Here is a 21,152-nt window from a genome sequence, read left to right on the forward strand (position 1 = left end):
TGTACTATTTTGGACACACTGTCCTCAGGCTCCAGCTTTATGTTGTATGTTGATCGTATTAAAACAAAGAAAACAATCTGAAGTTGTTGTTTTTAAGTTATATATACCATGATTTTTCCGGTCCGGCCCACTTGGGAATAGATTTTCCTCCATGTGGCCCCTGAGCTAAAATGAGTTTGACACCCCTGCTCTAAAACAACGTTTGAGGCGGCTTATGGTAGAGAAATTAACATTATATTCTCTGGCAACAGCTCTGAAGGACATTCCAGCAGTCAGCATGCCAATTGCACGCTCCCTCAAAACTTGAGACATCTGTGGCATTGTGATGTGTGACAAAACTGCAAATTTGAGTGGCCTTTTATTGTCCCCAGCACAAGGTTCACCTCTGTAATGATCATGCTGTTTAATCAACTTCTTGATATGCCACACCTGTCAGGTGGATGGATTATCTTGGCAAAGGAGAAATGCTCACAAACAGTGATGTAAACACATTTGTGCATATGGAACATTTCTGGGATCTTTTATTTCAGCTCTTGAAACATGGGACCAACACTTTCCATGTTGCATTTATATTTTTGTTCAGTATAGTTCAATTACTTCTGAGTATTTTGTCATTTGTATTACACTGAGCTGAACTACACTCCAATGCATTTTGTAACAAGATACATTCGAGAGCTGTAATTTGTATTTTCGAAATACAAAATACTTTTATATATATTTTTAAATTATAGTGGTTCACCATTTTGTGGCCCCCTTTCACCCTGCATTTGTATCAGAAGTAGGGCGATAACAGTGTCTGCTAAATAAACAAAATATAAATGTGTATGAGAAAATTAACAATTGCAAAGCATGCTGAGTATTATTTTAATGAGCTCCGCTCCAAAACAAGGTTACCAGTAGGTTAGGATAATGAATGTAGCAGGTTAGGATAATTAGGTTAAACTGTATCCCATCTAGACATGACCCCGAGGCCAATAATAATACCCAGTGTGCTTTGCAGATCATTTTGGTATGTTCATTTACACATATACATTTACATTTTGGTCATTCAGCAGAAACTCGTATCCAGAGTGACTTAAGTCAGTGCATTCAACTAAGGTAGATAACACAGTCAGAGCAAGTAAATGTAATGTTTCTGTTTGGGCTGGCTACTTGCAAATGTATTACTGTATTTTAATGAAATACATGTCAAAATACAAGTATTTTGTAATTTATTTTGATACCTTTGATCTGTATGGTATTTTGTAATTTTTGTCCATCCCTGCCTATGCAATATCACATTTCTGTATAAAAAATTGCATAAACCTAGTTGTCTGGGGAACTACTAGGCTACGTTATATAAGATGATCAGACTTGGTTCTAAATGAGCATGCCCATGAGTGTTTTTATGTTTGCCAACCATTTAAGCCCCTATAATTAAAGCCTATTTTTATTTTATGTTGTGTCTCATGGATGCCCAAATGTGATTTTAAAATGTGACAAAAAAATGTCTTGCCTACAGCAAAACGGTATTGCGTTAATTGGTAAATGTCCAGAAAAACATTGCTTTGCGAGGCAAGACATTTCACATGGGGGGTGTACACGCGTCTTTTTCATTATGTAATGTTTATCACTAGACTTGCCCATCAATGTATCAATATCGCGTTATGTTGTCCTCTTTTTAGGACGTTTTGGCAACAATGGTGCAAAGTTGAACTACATCTCCATACATGCATCTGTTCAGTCAATAAGGAAGGACACAAGGGGGCTTGTTCAAACAGATTTAAACTGAGCGCTAGGTTCGCAGCTTAGTAGAGCTGCAAATACTCTGAACTGCCTAATCTTCGACTGAGCAATAGTCTGCGTTGTTGGTAGCTTTGTGAAGACGCGCCAAATTTCTGACACGTTTGAACAGACCGAACACAGTCATAGAACTGCGCGGCAAAAGCAAGGTACAAACAAAAACATGTGGGTGTAGCATTGAACTAACGGGTGCGTATTAGGTTTCTTTTGAAATATTAATGAGCTTACGAGCGGGCTATGAGTTCGGGAATGTTTGTAAATCGATTGAAATACACATAATAGTTGTATTTTCATGTAGTTGTACATTTTTGCATGTTAACTGCTAGCATAGCTTGCTTGCTTAGGCATATTGCATAGCCTATTTGCATATTGTTGCTAGCTGCACCTGCCAGTCAATCAATTTCCTCAACCTGCGTGTTTGGTCTTGACCAAAAATGTATCTTAGTTTATTCTTAATTTTCCGATCTTGTGTGGGGTGGTGAAATTTTAGCGAACCATTTAAACTATCTTGCTATTATCTGTAATTGTATTATTTTAAAGCATTGTTCATAGCTAGTTATCCCAGTTTTGTATCAGATAACAATATTTGTTTCCAGTATTAGTTTAACCTTTTTTAACATATTTTGCGTAATACATGGATCCTTGTGCCACGCCCACTCTAGTCAGCATACTCAGTTGTTTTCCACAAAGTGAAAGAAGCCATACAAAGGCCTTTGAATGTTAGGGGAAAATACAGCATAAGTGTGTGCTGGTACTGATTTCCACTTTGCTGTCGTCCAGCCCCTATGACATCACTGCAGCTGAGAGTGGAGAAGACACACCAGCCTAGTGAGTGACTGCGAGCTGTGGCGGAGGAGAGGGGTCAACATGGGACTGCACTCAGCCCAGAAGAAACACTTTCCCCTAAAGGGGATTGATGGTGTGGTCGCGCTGTTCGACGCGGAGCTCCGTAAACCCGAACCGGACCTGGCCCTTCTCTCATTGGTCCTGGGCTTCGTTGAACACTTCCTGGCTGTGAACCGGGTCATACCAATAAACGTCCCGGGGGTGCGCTTCGAGCCGCTGGAGCCAGACTGTCCAAACTCCTGCTTCCCCACAGTGGAGTTAGGGATGCTGTCAGCCCTACGTGAGCGTTTCACTGCCCAGATCCGGGGCGCAGTGGATCTATCCCAGTACCGCAGCCCATCCGGCGGATCCAGCAGGGAACTGGTGAAGAAGGTGTCTGACGTCATCTGGAACAGCCTGAGCCGTTCCTACTTTAAGGACCGTGCCCACATCCAGTCCCTCTTCAGTCTCATCACTGGTAGGGGTTGGGGTATTATGTGGGTACATAGGTGATCATATCATACATCATATTCTATGATGAATGTGATAAGGTATATAGAATATGATGAGGTATTGCATCGCTAACAGTATTTCTTAGGAAACATGTACTCCTGAGTGGCGCAGTGGTCTAAGGCACTGCATCGCAGTGCTAACTGTGCCACTAGAGATCCTGGTTCGTATCCAGGCTCTGTCGCAGCCGGCCGCGACCGGGAGACTCATGGGCGGCGCACAATTGGCCCAGTGTCGTCCAGGGTAGGGGAGGGAATGGCCGGCAGGGATGTAGCTCAGTTGATAGAGCATGGCGTTTGCAACGCCAGGGTTGTGGGTTCGATTCCCACGGGGGGCCAGTATAAAAAAATATATAAAAAAATATGTATTCACTAACTGTAAGTCGCTCTGGATAAGAGCGTCTGCTAAATGACTAAAACATTTAAAAAATGTAAATATTTATTTCTATATATATATTAGGGGTGTAACGATCCATCTACTACATCGATGTATCGATTTTTATATTCCTATGATCCAACTACATCGATCTGTGCTCGGCGAGTTGGCCTTTTGGACAACATATATCAATCTAACATCGTTTTAAAATGTAATAAATCGATTGTATCGATACTAGGAAATAACCCATTGGATTTAAGCACGTCAGACTTTATATGGATGTTTTTTCTTAGCACTTTTAATGATAAAGGCTTTAAACATTACTCGATTCAGTCTGCCTATCCGTGACGTCATCGCCCCGCGCCAGCAGCAGCGCAAAGGCGCAAAGAGAACAAAACATAGCATGGCGGACGACAGAGGAGAAGCCGACGAGCGAGAAATTATCAAGCCACCATTGCGGTCCTTACAAGAAACAGGAATCTAGGAAACTTCACCTGCACTGTCCAGTATCCAGGTATTTATTTCAGTCACACTGGTTGAATTTTTGGCTAAAAGGTTACTGAATCGATTTCAAGTCACTGAATCGTTTCGGATCGTATCGTTCTAAATGAACCAATATCGTCCTTGAATCGTATCGACAACCACGAATCGTGATACAAATCGAATCGTTGTTAAAACGAATCGTTACACCCCTAATATATATATATATATATATATATATATATATATATATATATATATATATATACAGTGAGGGAAAAAAGTATTTGATCCCCTGCTGATTTTGTACGTTTTCACACTGACAAAGACCTGATCAGTCTGTAATTTTAATGGTAGGTTTATTTGAACAGTGAGAGACAGAATAACAACAACAAAATCCAGAAAAACGCATGTCAAAAATGTTATAAATTGATTTGCATTTAAATGAGGGTAATAAGTATTTGACCCCTCTGCAAAACATTACTTAGTACTTGGTGGCAAAACCCTTGTTGGCAATCACAGAGGTCAGATGTTTCTTGTAGTTGGCCACCAGGTTTGCACACATCTCAGGAGGGATTTTGTTCCACTCCTCTTTGCAGATCTTCTCCAAGTCATTAAGGTTTCGAGGCTGACGTTTGGCAACTCGAACCTTCAGCTCCCTCCACAGATTTTCTATGGGATTAAGATCTGGAGACTGGCTAGGCCACTCCAGGACCTTTAATGTGCTTCTTCTTGAGCCACTCCTTTGTTGCCTTGGCTGTGTGTTTTGGGTCATTGTCATGCTGGAAAACCCATCCACAACTCATTTTCAATGCCCTGGCTGAGGGAAGGAGGTTCTCACCCAAGATTTGGCCCCGTCCATCATCCCTTTGATGCGGTGAAGTTGTCCTGTTCCCTTAGCAGAAAAACACCCCCAAAGCATAATGTTTCCACCTCCATGTTTGACGGTGGGGATGATGTTCTTGGGGTCATAGGCAGCATTCCACCTCCTCCAAACACAGCGAGTTGAGTTGATGCCAAAGAGCTCGATTTTGGTCTCATCTGACCACAACACTTTCACCCAGTTCTCCTCTGAATCATTCAGATGTTCATTGGCAAACTTCAGACGGCCCTGTATATGTGCTTTCATGAGCAGGGGGACCTTGTGGGCGCTGCAGGATTTCAGTCCTTCACGGCGTAGTGTGTTACCAATTGTTTTCTTGGTGACTATGGTCCCAGCTGCCTTGAGATCACTGACAAGATCCTCCCGTGTAGTTCTGGGCTGATTCCTCACCGTTCTCATGATCATTGCAACTCCACGAGGTGAGATCTTGCATGGAGCCCCAGGCCGAGGGAGATTGACAGTTATTTTGTGTTTCTTCCATTTGCGAATAATCGCACCAACTGTTGTCACCTCACCAAGCTGCTTGGCGATGGTCTTGTAGCCCATTCCAGCCTTGTGTAGGTCTACAATCTTGTCCCTGACATCCTTGGAGAGCTCTTTGGTCTTGGCCATGGTGGAGAGTTTGGAATCTGATTGATTGCTTCTGTGGACAGGTGTCTTTTATACAGGTAACAAGCTGAGATTAGGAGCACTCCCTTTAAGTGTGTGCTCCTAATCTCAGCTCGTTACCTGTATAAAAGACACCTTGGAGCCAGAAATCTTTCTGATTGAGAGGGGGTCAAATACTTATTTCCCTAATTAATTTTTGTTGTTGTTATTCTGTCTCTCACTGTTCAAATAAACCTACCATTAAAATTATAGACTGATAATTTCTTTGTCAGTGGGCAAATGTACAAAATCAGCAGGGGATCAAATACTTTTCCCCCTCACTGTGTATATATATATATACTTTTATATAATATGGGTTGGGGATAGGGTGGGGCCGCCAGGGGTATGTTTCGAATAGGTGTGGGTGGGAGGGTGTGTAAGTATTATTATTATTATTATTATTTTTTATTTTTTTACGGTAAAAGTGTCATGTTTTATTTGTGATTTGTATTGCCCTTGTGACCCAATAAAAACAATTGTTCACAAAAAGGAAGCATGTTGTATAGTTATGCAAAAATACAAATAAGTTTTGTCTGAAGGAGGGTAATGCTATTACTAACTCAAACCTATTACTTTTCTTTAATTCGAACAGGCACAAAGCTGGATAGCTCGGGGGTGGCGTTTGCGGTGGTGGCAGCGTGCCAGGTTCTGGGGCTGCGGGACGTGCACCTGGCCCTGTCCGAGGACCACGCCTGGGTCATCTTTGGCAAGAACGGAGAGGAGACAGCCGAGGTCACCTGGCACGGCAAGGGCAACGAGGACCGGAGGGGGCAGACAGTTGCCGCCGGTGTCGGTGAGAGGGTAAGTAAGGTACAGAGATATTTCCACTCCTTGCAGAAACATGACATTATAATAACATGCGCTCTCACACACCTTTTTAATATAGCTACATATCAACTACATAGAACTGCTGTTCAACACACACACACACTCCTCTCACCTTGAACTTGTAAACACAGTACAACACCTCTCAACCCTAACCCCCATCTCTCCCCTGTCCCCCAGAGCTGGCTGTACCTGAAGGGCTCCTATATGAAGTGTAACAGGAACATGGAGGTGGCCTTCATGGTGTGTGCCATCAACCCCTCACTGGACCTGCACACTGACAGCTCTGAGATGCTACAGCTTCAACAGGTCAGACCACCATCAGTACTAGATGTACACTAGCACATTGGGGATAGTAAGTGTGATATAATGAATATTGTAAGGGGGGAGTTTCACCTGAAACACACCTGTTGGCATCATCAAAGACCAAGACATCAAGCTGGCTGGAACAGTAGTTTATATTTACCTCAAATGCTACTCTGTGTTGTCCTCTGTCTCTCTCTCTGATCTGTCTGTCTGTCTCTCTCTCTGATCTTTTTCCTACACAGAGGCTTCTATGGCTGCTCTATGAGCGAGGAGACCTGGAAAGGTGATACTTTTTTGGTACATTTCAAAAGCTTGCTGAAAGACTCAATTGTTTTGAAGTGTTGTGGTGAAAATGCCTCTTGGTTACATCCAAATTAATTATTTTCTGTTGTAAGCATGTTACTATTCTGTCGTATCAACCAACTCGCTCTTTTCCCTTGCCGTGCCACAGATACCCCATGGCCATGGGAACCTTGGCAGACCTGGAGGACCAGGAGCCCATCCCTGGCAAAGAGAACCCACACACCATCCACCTTAAAGTGAGTTTGTGGCTCTGTACACCAACATTGAAACTACAACAAGCTGTGACATTTTGACTGAAATGTCGTCTTAACAAAATAATTTATGAGAGATAATTTCATTGGCACATTTGAGGAGTAATTCATACCTTGCATGTATGTGTGTTTTGTTTCCAGGCTGTGAACTCTGCTAAGAAGTACTACAACAACGAGCACATCTACCCCTTCATGTACCTGGCTGGCTACCACTACAGGTCCGGGGAGGTCCGGGAGGCACTGGGGGCCTGGGCCGAGGCTGCACAGGTCATGCAGGAGTATGTTACTGGAGCAACTAGCCTAGCTGCCTTCTCTATGCGCCTTACACTGCTGCTCTGTGTCAACTATCTGTGTCTTACGGTAAAACGTATGTTTGGCCCAGAGAAATAACCTTTGGCATCATTCGTTTAAGTGTCCCTTCGCTAACGTAATGCCTTATTGATTCTTTATGTAATGAAAAGAGCTATAAAAGATACAAATTATTATTACATTATTATTGAAACCATGGATGCTGAGGCAAAGCCTGTTGACCATCTCTTGCTGAGGTACGCAGTGACAATTTACACCAGTTGCTGTTTCACCTTTCTGACAGCAGAGGGCAGCAGATGCCTCGCTGTAATGTTAGGGTGTTAGTTACCTCATTAAATGACATTGTCATTTCAGGCTAGCTTGAGATTTTATGACATTATACTCATTATATTGCATGCACATATTCTAGGGGCATAATTTAGTCTGACTAACAGGGTGTGGGTAGCCTAAATACGATCGCAGGGAACTTCCCTCCAGCGTTGGCTCTGGTCCTCGTGGGGCTGTAAACCTGCACTTTACTCGCACTTAAACACTGTTCATCAGCCTGCCAGGGCTAAAAATACTGACCGACCCAATCACAGGGAACAGGCGACGGGCCGATTCCGCCCGTTTCTTTCTCTCTCTGTCTGTCTCTCCGTCTCCTCTAGGATATGTGCACCAGGCACGCGCAGAGTGCCAAGTCAGTACATTCCCTCTCCTCTCTCGACACTTCTTTACCTCTCTGCCTTTCCTGTTTCACCCATTGTTCTTCAGTCTCGGCTCCCTCCGCTTGCTGTCACGACAACAAGGAACATGGCGTGTGATCTACAAACATATACATAACATGACGTTTTTGAGTATTTTCTATCATGTTTTTGGTTTTCTGCCAAAAAGAAGAGATACAAGTGTTCACACCTTTTAATATCCCTTTTACTGCGTACGTGGAAAATAAATGAATAACATTACTATTTAATTAATGAAAGGTCATCACGAACTGACACTTAAAAAAAGAAAGAAAAATCCCACCTCGTGAGCTTTATAACAATGTGTGATGATCTCAACTGTGTACTTGTTCCCCCCCCCCCTCCCCCCAGCTACAACTACTTTCGCGAGGACGAAGAGATCTATAAGGAGTTTTTCGACATCGCCAACGACGTCATCCCCACCCTGCTGAAGGAGACGGCTGCAGCTGCTGAGAGCGGAGGGGAAGGAGGAGAAAAGGTCATTACTAGTGGAATTTTACATCTCAGTTTAATCTCATGTCCCAGAGTGATGCATTAATAATAGCTCATATTACAGCTAATGTCTTTCATTGATGTATTGAATGGACCCCTTTCATCTAACTTCCCCCTCTATCTATTCTCTGCTAATTTCCTTTGTATTTCCATTCGTTTCTCTCTCTACCTCTCTCTCTCTACCTCTGTACCTCTCTCTCTCTCTACCTCAGGACCAGCCCATACAGGCCTCGGCCCTCCAGGACCCAGAATGCTTTGCCCACCTGTTGCGGTTCTATGACGGTATCTGTAAGTGGGAGGAGGGAAGCCCCACCCCCGTCCTCCACGTGGGCTGGGCCACCTACCTGGTCCAGTCCCTCAGTCGCTTTGACGCACAGGTAATCACACCACCACAAGCCTGAACTATCCCTTTAAAGTCAACCCTATTCACTTTAAAGGGATATTCCCCTCAAAATAGAACCTATTTAACCCACAAACCTGGAACATCCCTTTAAAACACTTATTATATCCTTGTTCACTGTTACATCCTCCACAGATCCGTCAAAAAGTGTCAATCATCACCAAAGAGCCGGAGCCCCAGGACGACGACGACCAATCCAGCGAGGACCCCCGCGAGGGGCGAAGACGTGGCCCGAGACGCGAGTCCAAACTGGAAGACCAAGCTTCCCCTCCTACCCAATCCACCCCCACCACCACCACCCCTGTCCCACCACCAACCCAGCCCGCCCAGGCCAAGAAAATAGGTGGCGAGGGCGGGACGCGGCGTCGCTCCTCAGGGCTCCGCGGCGGAGACCCAGAAGGCAAGGCCAAGTCCCCCAGCCCGGTGCCCTCTCCTGCCCAACAGCTGCCCTCCCCCAGCGTGGGTCCCCTGGTGGCCTTCCAGAGCAAGAAGATGAAAGGCATGAAGGAGCTGCTGTCTGCAGCCAAGATCAACTCCAGCGCCATCAAGCTGCAGCTCACCGCCCAGTCACAGGTGCAAATGAAGAGGCAGAAGAGCACGCCGTCGGGAGACTACACCATGTCATTCATGAAGCGCCAGCGCAAATCTCTGTAGAAGGAGGACTTTCTCTAGCATGGTTCCCAGGTCTGGTTGTGTTGTATAGCCAACTCTTATGGCCATTGTCATGGGAGTTGTCTATACCACACAAACAGATCTGTGAACCAGGCTAGAGTTTCTCTCCATTGGGAGAAAAACGAAGGGAGACTGTCTGTAGGACCGACTGTGAGAGGCAAGGCAATACAAACAAAACTGCTGCATCTGCGATTTGCTGAGTTTATTTTAGCAATCATATCATAAGCCCTGATAAGGTCATAAGAAGGTCGGTAAGCACATGACACACGTGTACATGTGGAGGTAGTCACTTTAATCAAGTTTGAACAGAATTGTTGATCAAGTCGTTCTTTTTAATCTTGTGATTCAATAATGATTGTGTGTCATAGGCCGTTAAAACATTCAATTGCTGTCACTTTGTGTGGATCTATTGGACAGTAGTGCACATCAACTCTTGAGTTCTCACTGACTTATGTGTAGAAGTGCTGTAAAGCCAAAGTAATGGTGAAAACACCCTGTCCCTGAACATGTTTTGGGATGGGGGAATTGCTCTGTTAGAAAGCAGTCTGAATTCCATTCTGTATTTTCTGCCCTTGAATCTTAATTTTCATATTTTTGATTGAAATCCCTGGAAGTGATTCTGACTATTACTGTGTAACAATGTCCAACTCTGTTACGTTGTCTCTTTATGCTAGCTATTTGTTGCCTTATATTTTGCCTTTTATTTCTAATTTAGGTAGCCTTTAGTTTTGAGAATAGCCAGAACTGCAATAGAAAGTGACCAGAAAGACCACACACTGTTTAAAGGGGATTGTTGTAGGTGTCCCAGCTAGCTACACACAGTAGTATTTTGCTTGATAACTTTTTTTTATTTTTTATCTGCAGATAATAAAATAAGTTGAAATATGATACCCTTTCTCTTTTGAATAAATGGAAATACTGTTTCACATGTCATAATGCCGTATTCATAGATGTCTGGGATGTACAGTGTGCATCTGCTAGTCTGCTTTCCTGAGCTGGAAAATTATGTCATGCGAAAATATTATAAGATTTGGGATTTGATCACTTGACTTGGATACACGACGGTGCCTAATCAATCAAATGTATTTATAAAGCACTTTTTAACATCCGCAGATGTCACAAAGCGCTTATACAGAAACCCAGCCTAAAACCCCAGGTGTGGTTTGGCTAGAATAAGATGAATGACTGGAAAGAAGAGTGACATTTGTGGTGTCTGGTGACCTAATCAATACCTATACTGTGTCAGGCTATTAGATATATTTGTCTGTCAGAAGAATCGTGGTGTAGTATTGCGCTCCAGGGTTTACTGCAACTATACCGCGCGTCCAGTGGTTGATTCGCTGTATGTATTGTTATCATGAGTGAATAGAAACGTGCGTGAGAGACCAGACGCAGTTCAGTCTGCAAGCATGGATACCACTATTGGAGTCTCGTTTTTGGACCCGTTGAATGATTACGAGTTAATTCATCGTATTGGGACTGGCACGTACGGAGACGTGTTCAAGGTGAGTCCTGAGTGGGTAAAATGTCAGCTCGGCTTGGAGACAAGCACACATATGCGTTTTAATAGGCTCCATATGGGTTAGGTTGTTGCGCGGTTGACTTGTCAAGTCACGTAGCCTAGCTGTTTGAAATATTGTTGGACTTTATGTTGACAGGTTACAAATTTAAAACTGCATAGAAAAGCTACCATACTTTTTTATCAATGTGTCCTTTCTCTCAAATGTAATCAAACTTTTACGCACGAATTAACATAATATAGGCTACAATGTCAAACTGTATTTATTACCACAACATATAATAAGGGATATGCAGGTAAGGTTGGCCATATGGCGCCCCTGCCTACCGCTATTTGAGAATAATGCGGGTATAGGAGAGATACAGTACGTGCCCACATGTTAATGATGCTCGGTGCCTATAATGCCCATACCACTGGCAGTAGTAGTTCTTCTGCTGATCAGTATTCATAATCAGGCTGGGATGGCGTCCGGGCTGGCCTTTTAGTCCAACATCCATCAGTACCCTTAAAGGAACATTTAAAAGGGCTCAAGACATTCCATTCCGTTGTATTAGACCTGCTATACACATTTTATTAGCTCTCCTCTCAGCAGTACTAAAAAGCTCTCAGCAATACCTTTATTCCTTGCTGCTATTGTGACAGAAGAATAGCCTGTTTCATAGATCACCTTTTAAGTCAGGTGGATGCTACAAGATTTCAAGTCTGAAGGGCACTGTGACTTTTATCAGCACTGTTTTATGTATCTTGGCTATCGACGCCTAATTTGTTGAAAGGTCTTTTTCGATCAGTCTCTTCTATTTTGACTTGGTGATTTGAGCTGCAGGAAACAAACATCCTGTAATCCCACCCTGAAAGTCTCATTCATGCATCCTGCGAGAGAGACAGACTCAAATCGTTGTGTGCCTCTCCTCCCCTACCCGAAACATTTCCTATCCAATAAGCTACAAATGTAAACAGACACACAATGGACAACATTTACTTTAAAACACAATTATGTTCACTTTTGGGCTAATGATTTATGAACAATTCAAAATATCCCTTAGAAATGTACTTTGTTTCTCTCAGTCTCAAAGTTATGTAATGTGCACCCCTGCCAATGGCTGTCATGCCTTAGCGACATGCCCGGGCTGTGCCTGCCTGCCTGCCTGCTGTGAATGAGGAAACTGTTACTGTCCCACAGACAATGGCCTGTTGTCACCTCCCACTACCTCACCGTACTCCTCTTCTCCTCCACTGTTCTGTTTCTCCAGCCTTAGTGTAGCTGCCTGGAGGTCAGGGGTCAAACCACTGGCCCTGTGACCTAGTGGGCTCTCTGACTGTGTGAACATTCAAGGTGACCATTGTTCACAAGATCCACGAAACTTCTAGCTACTTTCCTGATAATCGCAAAGACCCCATTAGGTGGTTTCTTTTATGAGTGAATAGTTCCTTTTGTCTTGTATTCTGGTGTGGATGAGGTGTACGTACTTACATTCATATTTATATACTTGTTATGACCTGACTGAGATTGCCTGAGGTTCGATGGTGGGGGAAACCCACAAAACAGAAAAACGTTTCACAAACCAGCAGCAGCACTGTATAGCTCAGTCACACACACACACACACACACACACACACACACACACACACACAACCATTTGGGCTGTTGCTGCAGTTGTGGGCCTATCTATCTCTCACTGAATATCATTAATGGTTTGAGGCCAGTTTAATGCAACACGCATCTGAAATGATAATACGGAAAAGCTCTGTGTTTTTGTTGTATGTAATTTCCACTCTGATTCAATCAAGCTTTGTGAGAATGAACTTTTGGAACCTTGATCAAAGTGGTGGTGAAGTTTTCTTTTCATTCCCATTGTCTGTAACTCTATCCCACAACAAACTGTTATTTCAGGCTGGCCAGTGACGAACCTTAAAGAGACATTACTGTCACTTTAGTCACAGGAAGTGCTCTGGTATAACAGTGGGGGAAAAAACAGGAATTCGGTGTAGCCAAGCATCAGGTTTTGTTTACAGGCAACCTGATGGCCCTTAGGCTGATTCTATGCTTGTTTTTAATAGGTAGAGCAAAGGACCTTAAAACCTGACTTCACTTCAACGTTTGACCTTTCTGAAAGAATGGGAGCAATACATATTTACAGGATAAACCAGGAGGAAATGATGGACGTTGTAAACAACATCCTTTGGATTCAAAAGCAGGGACTTTTCCCTCAGCACTTCTTACGTAACGGCTGATGTCCCAATATAAACCATGTCGCTGACCTTGACACTTAAGGCTCTAGGTCTGTCATAAGCGTCAATACAGGACCAAGATCAAATCCTACTACACCGGCTTTGATGCTCATTGGAGGTGGCAGGGCTTGCAAACTATCACGGATTACAAAGGGAAACCCAGCCGCGAGCTGTCCAGTGACGCAAGCCTACCAGACGAACTAAAAACCTTCTATGCACTGAACCATGCATGAGAGCACCAGCTGTTCCGGATTACTCTGTGATCAAACTCACCGTAGCCGATGTGAGTAAGACCTTTAAACAGGTTAACATTCACAAGGGCGGATGGATTTACCAGGACGCATACTCAGAGCATGCACTGACCAGCTGGCAAGTGTCTTCACTAACATTTTCAACCTCTCCCTGACCCAGTCTGTAATACCTACATGTTTCAAGCAGACCACTATAGTCCCTGTGGCCAAGAACGCCAAGGTAACCTGTCTAAATGACTATTGTCCCGTAGCACTCACATCTGTGGCCATGAAATGCTTTGAAATGCTGTTCATGGCTCACATCAACACCATCATCCCAGACACCCTGGAGAGCTTCAAGTTCCTCGGTGTCCACATCACTAAGGACCTATCATTGTCCAAACACACCAACATAGTCGTGAAGAGGACATGACAACGCCTCTTCCCCCTCAGGAGGCTGAAAAGATTTGTCATGGGCCCTCAGATTCTCAAAAAGTTATACAGTTGCACCATTGAGAGCATCTTGACTGGCTGCATCACCGCTTCGTATGGCAACTGCTTGGCGTCCGACCACAAGGCGCTACAGAGGGTAATGTGTACGGCCCAGTACATAACTGGGGATGAGCTCCTTGCCATCCAGGCCCTAAAAATGGTCTCCAGCAACTCAAGTCATAGACTCTTCTTTATGCTACCGCACGGCAAGCTGTACCAGAGTGCCAAGTCTGGAACCAAAAGGCTCCTGAAAAAGCTTCTACCCCAAAGCCACAAGACTGCTGAACAGTTAATCAAATGGCTACCCAGACTATTTGCATTGACACCCTTTTTCTTTGAAATGACATTCTTGCACTGGCTCTATGCACACTCACTGGACTCTACCCACACACTCACACATACTACACTGACACACCAACACACACACACACTCACACACTACATACGCTCACACACACACAACATTTCCCCACATTTTGTTACACTACAGCCTTATTCTAAAATGTATACAATTGTTTTTTCCCCTCATCAATCTACACACAATACCCCATAATGACAAAGCAAAAACCGGTTTATAGGCATTTTTGCAAAATTATAAAGAAATAAAAAACGGAACTATCACATTCCCATAAATATTCAGACCCTTTACTCAGTACTTTGTTGAAGCACCTTTGGCAGCGATTATAGCCTCGAGTCTTATTGGGTATGACGATACAAGCTTTGCACACACCTGTATTTGAGGAGTTTCTCCCATTCGTCTCTGCAGATCCTCTCAAGCTCTGTCAGGTTGGATGGGGAGAGTCGCTGCACAGCTATTTTCAGGTCTCTCCAGAAATGTTCAATCGGGTTCAAGTTCGGGCTCTGGCTGGGCCACTCAAGGACATTCAGAGACTTGTCCCAAAGCCACTCTTGCGCTGTCTTGGCTGTGTGCTTAGGGTCGTTGTCCTGTTGGAAGGTGAACCTTCGCCCCAGTCTGAGGTCCTGAGCGCTCTGGAGCAGGTTTTCATCAAGGATCTTTCTGTATTTTGCTCCGTTCATCTTTCCCTCGATCCTGACTAGTCTCCCAGCCCCTGCCGCTGAAAAACTTCCCCACAGCATGATGCTGCCACCACCATGCTTCATTGTAGGGATGGTGCCAGGTTTCCTTCAGTCGTGACGATTGGCATTCAGGCCAAAGAGTTCAATCTTGGTTTCATCAGACCAGAGAATCTTGTTGCTCATGGTCTGAGAGTCCTTTAGATGCCTTTTGGCAAACCAAGTGGGCTGTCGTGCCTTTTGCTGAGGAGTGGCTTCCGTCTGGCCACTCTACCATAAAGGCTTGATTGGTGTAGTGCTGCAGAGACGGTTGTCCTTCTGAAAGGTTCTCCCATCTCCACAGAGGAACTCTGGAGCTCTGTCAGCGTGACCATCAGGTTCTTGGTCACCTCCCTGACCAAGGCCCTTCTCCCCCGATTACTCAGTTTGGCCCGGCGGCCAGCTCTAGGAAGAGTCTTGGTGGTTCAAAACTTGTTCCATTTAAGAATGATGGAGGCCACTGTGTTCTTGGGGACCTTCAATGCTGCAGAAATGTTTTGGTACCCTTCCCCAGATCTGTTCCTCGACACAATCCTGTCTCGGAGCTCTACGGACAATTCCTTCGACCTCATGGCTTGGTTTTTGCTCTGACATGTACTGTCAACTGTGGGACCTTATATAGACAGGCGTGTGCCTTTCAAAATCATGTCCAATCAATTGAACTCCAATCAAGTTGTAGAAACATCTCAAGGATGATCAATGGAAACAGGATGCACCTGAGCTCAATTTCTAGTCTCATAGCAAAGGGTCTGAATACATGTAAATAAGGTATTTTACTTTTTACTTTTTTAGTACATTTGCCAAAATGTCTAAAAATCTGTTTTGGATTTGTCATGATGGGGTATTGTGTGTTTTAGAATAAGGCTGTAACAAAATATGGAAAAAGTGAAGGGCTCTGAATACTTTCCGAATGCACTGTACGTACACACATGCATATTGACGCCACACAGACACACACACTTAGATACTCTTTCACACTCTTCACATACGCTGCTGCTGCTACTCTATTTATTATCTATCCTGACTGCTTAGTCACTTTTACCTCTACCTACATGTACAGTGGGGGAAAAAAGTATTTAGTCAGCCACCAATTGTACAAGTTCTCCCACTTAAAAAGATGAGAGAGGCCTGTAATTTTCATCATAGGTACACGTCAACTATGACAGACAAAATGAGAAAAAAAAATCCAGAAAATCACATTGTAGGATTTTTAATGAATTTATTTGCAAATTATGGTGGAAAATAAGTATTTGGTCACCTACAAACAAGCAAGATTTCTGGCTCTCACAGACCTGTAACTTCTTCTTTAAGAGGCTCCTCTGTCCTCCACTCGTTACCTGTATTAATGGCACCTGTTTGAACTTGTTATCAGTTTAAAAGACACCTGTCCACAACCTCAAACAGTCACACTCCAAACTCCACTATGGCCAAGACCAAAGAGCTGTCAAAGGACACCAGAAACAAAATTGTAGACCTGCACCAGGCTGGGAAGACTGAATCTGCAATAGGTAAGCAGCTTGGTTTGAAGAAATCAACTGTGGGAGCAATTATTAGGAAATGGAAGACATACAAGACCACTGATAATCTCCCTCGATCTGGGGCTCCACGCAAGATCTCACCCCGTGGGGTCAAAATGATCACAAGAACGGTGAGCAAAAATCCCAGAGCCACATGGGGGGACCTAGTGAATGACCTGCAGAGAGCTGGGACCAAAGTAACAAAGCCTACCATCAGTAACACACTACGCCGCCAGGGACTCAAATCCTGCAGTGCCAGACGTGTCCCCCTGCTTAAGCCAGTACATGTCCAGGTCCGTCTGAAGTTTGCTAGAGTGCATTTGGATGATCCAGAAGAGGATTGGGAGAATGGCATATGGTCAGATGAAACCAAAATAGAACTTTTTGGTAAAAACTCAACTCGTCGTGTTTGGAGGACAAAGAATGCTGAGTTGCATCCAAAGAACACCATACCTACTGTGAAGCATGGGGGTGGAAACATCATGCTTTGGGGCTGTTTTTCTGCAAAGGGACCAGGACGACTGATCCGTGTAAAGGAAAGAATGAATGGGGCCATGTATCGTGAGATTTTGAGTGAAAACCTCCTTCCATCAGCAAGGGCATTGAAGATGAAACGTGGCTGGGTCTTTCAGCATGACAATGATCCCAAACACACCGCCCGGGCAACGAAGGAGTGGCTTCGTAAGAAGCATTTCAAGGTCCTGGAGTGGCCTAGCCAGTCTCCAGATCTCAACCCCATAGAAAATCTTTGGAGGGAGTTGAAAGTCCATGTTGCCCAGCGACAGCCCCAAAACATCACTGCTCTAGAGGAGATCTGCATGGAGGAATGGGCCAAAATACCAGCAACAGTGTGTGAAAACGTTTGACCTGTGTCATTGCAAACAAAGGGTATATAACAAAGTATTGAGAAACTTTTGTTATTGACCAAATACTTATTTTCCACCATAATTTGCAAATAAATTCATTAAAAATCCAACAATGTGATTTTCTGGGGAAAAAAATCCTCATTTTGTCTGTCATAGTTGACGTGTACCTATGATGAAAATTACAGGCCTCTCTCATCTTTTTAAGTGGGAGAACTTGCACAATTGGTGGCTGACTAAATACTTTTTTCCCCCACTGTACATATTACCTCAGTTACCTCAACTACCTTGTAGCCATGCACATTGACTCTGTACCGGTACTCCTTGTATGCAGCCTCTTTATAGTTATTTTATTGTATTACTATTTCCTTTATTTATTTGATTTTGCAAATATTTTCTTACTTTTTAACTCTGCATTGTTGGGAAAGGGCTCGTAAGTAAGCATTTCACGGTAAAGTCTACACCTGTTATATTCGGCGCATGTGACAAATACAATTTGATTTGAGGGTGCTATTTCGGACGCACCCTGGGACTGTGTAGAACAGACAGACCTCTCACCAACAGACCTCTCACCAACAGACCTCTCACCAACAGACCTCTCACCAACAGACCTCTCACCAACAGACCTCTCACCAACAGAACCCTCACCAACAGACCTCTCACCAACAGACCTCTCACCATCCAGCACACCCTGTCTCCTGCTGTTGTATCAATCCAAGGTGAAGCTGAAGGTCAGAGATAACAGGTGACCAGCCGGGCCAGAAAACCAGGAACTAACTAATATTGGGTCTTTTATCATCAAGATGGCTGACTATGGGGTTTGGGTCTTGGATGGATGCCCAGGGCTTCCTATAGTGATGTGAGGAATGTGGCAGACCTCCAAACAGAGATGGAAATTCATTTAGAAACAAGCTAGAGAGAAAACAGATAATAGACTGTTGTAAATAGAGCAATTGCAAGGAGTCATCAGCAAGTTGATGCAATAGCCGTAAGGAAACATTGATTACTGTTGGTTTTGTTCCACTCTAATGGTGTCTAGTGCTGACTAATATATGGCGTTCTGTAGCCTGTATACTCTGTAGCAAAGTTCACAGGAAAGTTCACACTAGTAATCACTCACAGCTAACTTTACTGTAGTGGAACAGGTTGAGAGCTTCAAGTTCCTTGGTGTCCACATCACCAACGAACTATCATGGTCCAAACACACCAAGACAGTCGTGAAGAGGGCACGACAAAGCCTATTCCCCCTCAGGAGACTAAAAAGATTTGGCATGGGTCCTCAGATCCTCAAAAAATTCTACAGCTGCACCATCGAGAGCATCCTGACTGGTTGCATCACCGCCTGGTATGGCAACTGCTTGGCCTCTGACCGCAAGGCACTACAGAGGGTAGTGCGTACGGCCCAGTACATCACTGGGGCAAAGCTCCCTGCCATCCAGGACCTCTATACCAGGCGGTGTCAGAGGAAGGCCCTCAAAATTGTCAAAGACTCCAGTCACCCTAGTCATAGACTGTTCTCTCTGCTACCGCACGGCAAGCGGTACCGGAGTGCCAAGTCTAGGTCCAAAAGACTTCTCAACAGCTTCTACCCCCAAGCCATAAGACTCCTGAACAGCTAATCATGGCTACCCGGACTATTTGCACTGCCCCCCCACCCCATCCTTTTTACGCTGCTGCTACTCTGTTAAGTATTTATGCATAGTCACTTTAACTCTACCCACATGTACATATTACCTCAACTACCTCAACTAGCCGGTGCCCCCGCACATTGACTATGCAACGGTACCCCCCTGTATATATAGCCTCCCTACTGTCACTTTATTCTATTGTATATATAGCCTCCCTACTGTCACTTTATTTTTTACTTCTGCTCTTTTTTTCTCAACACTTTTTTGTTGTTGTTTTATTCTTACTTTTTTGTTTAAAATAAATGCACTGTTGGTTAAGGGCTGTAAGTAAGCATTTCACTGTAATGTCTGCACCTGTTGTATTCGGCGCATGTGACCAATAAAATTTTATTTTATTTTATTTGATTTGATTACCCTTTCTTTCAGGCTCGCAACATCAGGAGTTCAGCAATGGCAGCCATCAAAATAGTAAAACTGGATCCTGGTAAGTGAACAGCTCAGTGTTGTCAGACCTGTATTATGGGTAATTTCTTGCATGTTTTGCCTTCATGCATACTTTGTGTAGTTATTCTTAACTATTTTTAAACAATCTATTGTGTGTGTGATACAGTGAGTTAACTACTACTAGTATTAGCAGCAGCAGCAGTAGTAGTAGTAGTTCTAGTACTACTAGCAGCAGTAGTAGTAGTAGGTCTAGTACTACTAGTAGCAGTAGTAGTAGTAGTTCTAGTACTACTAGTAGCAGTAATAGTAGTAGTTCTATTACTAGTATCAGTCGTAGTAGTAGTAGTAGCAACAATAGTAGTAGTAGTAGTAGGAATAGTAGTAGTAATAGTAGTACTAATAGTTATATTACTAGTATCAGTAGTAGTAGTAGTATTAGCAGCAGTAGTAGTAGCAGTAGCAGCAGTAGCAGTAGTAGCAGCAGTAGCAGTAGTAGCAGTAGTAGTAGTAGTAGTTCTAGTACTAATATCAGTGTTAGTGTTGAGATGTCAGGAAATACATGGCCTAAATCTGTGTGTCTCTGATTGGTCACGTGACCTGCATGCTCTCTGTTCAGGTGATGACATCACATCCATCCAGCAGGAGATCACTATGATGAAGGAATGTAAACACAAGAACATTGTGGCCTATTTCGGCAGCTATCACAGGTACATGTTTAAGTTTCATGAGAGTCCACGTCCATCCATGGAATTCCTTGGATTGTGAGTGTTCTTGGATGTGTTCTTTGATGTGTCGAATTCCACTATTATCTCAAACAGCCACTACTAGGACACAGAATGAAACATTCTCTCCCACACCACAGATAATATAGCGCTCAAAATGAAGTTGATACATACAAAAAAGTTATGTTGTTGATAGAGGTCACTAACAAACACATAGGGAGAAACATACAATATGCACGCGCACACATACACACACACACTGTCACTGACTTTAAAATTGATTTAGCTCAAGGTTTTCTCCTTTTTAGGGTCGTTACCTCTGTAACATTTCAAGATCAGATAATAATGTGATTTGTTTGGATTGTAAAACTCTTCGACTCAGTTCTCTACAGCCAAGTTCTCAGAAATCTGTCTAAAAATGACCTATAATCCATATTTGGATGTAAACACCCTTTTTTAGTCTGGAAAGCCAAAGGAACAGAAGGCATTGACAAAAGACTGATAATAAAACTGTGTATCTCTAATTTTTGCAGGAACACTAAATTATGGATATGCATGGAGTACTGTGGAGGGGGGTCGTTACAAGACATTTACCACGGTACGCACAGCTAAAACAGAATTTACCCGACTTGAAAGTCATCGATGTTCCAC

General features: G+C 43.6%; 2 protein-coding genes across 3 annotated transcripts in view; both read left to right on the forward strand.

Annotated features, from left to right (window-relative positions):
• The first annotated feature begins 1,899 nt into the window (after positions 1-1,899).
• LOC311132187 (menin-like) lies at positions 1,900-10,671 on the forward strand. 2 transcript variants are annotated; one of them, XM_084165407.1, is made up of 10 exons: positions 1,900-1,971; positions 2,563-3,085; positions 6,096-6,304; positions 6,509-6,637; positions 6,877-6,917; positions 7,086-7,173; positions 7,330-7,466; positions 8,571-8,697; positions 8,924-9,088; positions 9,247-10,671. In XM_084165407.1, exons 2-10 carry the CDS (start codon positions 2,650-2,652, stop codon positions 9,763-9,765), a joined length of 1,851 nt encoding a protein of 616 aa, XP_084021533.1. In that variant the 5' UTR covers positions 1,900-1,971; positions 2,563-2,649; the 3' UTR covers positions 9,766-10,671. The 2 variants fall into 2 exon arrangements, with proteins under 2 accessions (XP_084021533.1, XP_084021532.1); XM_084165406.1 differs by having other exon boundaries at positions 1,922-1,971; positions 6,096-6,313.
• Positions 10,672-11,180: 509 nt separating this feature from the next.
• Positions 11,181-21,152, forward strand: part of LOC311132011 (mitogen-activated protein kinase kinase kinase kinase 2-like) — a 30,961-nt gene continuing 20,989 nt past the window's right edge. Inside the window, exons 1-4 of the mRNA XM_084165179.1 lie at positions 11,181-11,288; positions 19,762-19,819; positions 20,396-20,486; positions 21,035-21,099. Coding sequence (XP_084021305.1) covers positions 11,193-11,288; positions 19,762-19,819; positions 20,396-20,486; positions 21,035-21,099 — 310 coding nt within the window. The 5' untranslated portion in view covers positions 11,181-11,192. The remainder of the gene's footprint in view (positions 11,289-19,761; positions 19,820-20,395; positions 20,487-21,034; positions 21,100-21,152) is intronic.

This window comes from Coregonus lavaretus (genome assembly GCF_964263955.1).
Source record: "Coregonus lavaretus genome assembly, chromosome: 7".
Classification (NCBI taxonomy): Eukaryota; Metazoa; Chordata; class Actinopteri; order Salmoniformes; family Salmonidae; genus Coregonus; species Coregonus lavaretus.

What these genes read in the sequence shown, in the direction of transcription:
- LOC311132187 (XM_084165406.1), top strand. Translation starts at nt 2,650, where the DNA reads ATGGGACTGCACTCAGCCCAGAAGAAACACTTTCCCCTAAAGGGGATT. An exon ending in GCTGCACAGGTCATGCAGGA is followed by an intron (nt 7,467 to 8,570) that starts GTATGTTACTGG and finishes CCCTCCCCCCAG; the next exon opens with CTACAACTACTTTCGCGAGG. An exon ending in GAGGGGAAGGAGGAGAAAAG is followed by an intron (nt 8,698 to 8,923) that starts GTCATTACTAGT and finishes TCTCTACCTCAG; the next exon opens with GACCAGCCCATACAGGCCTC.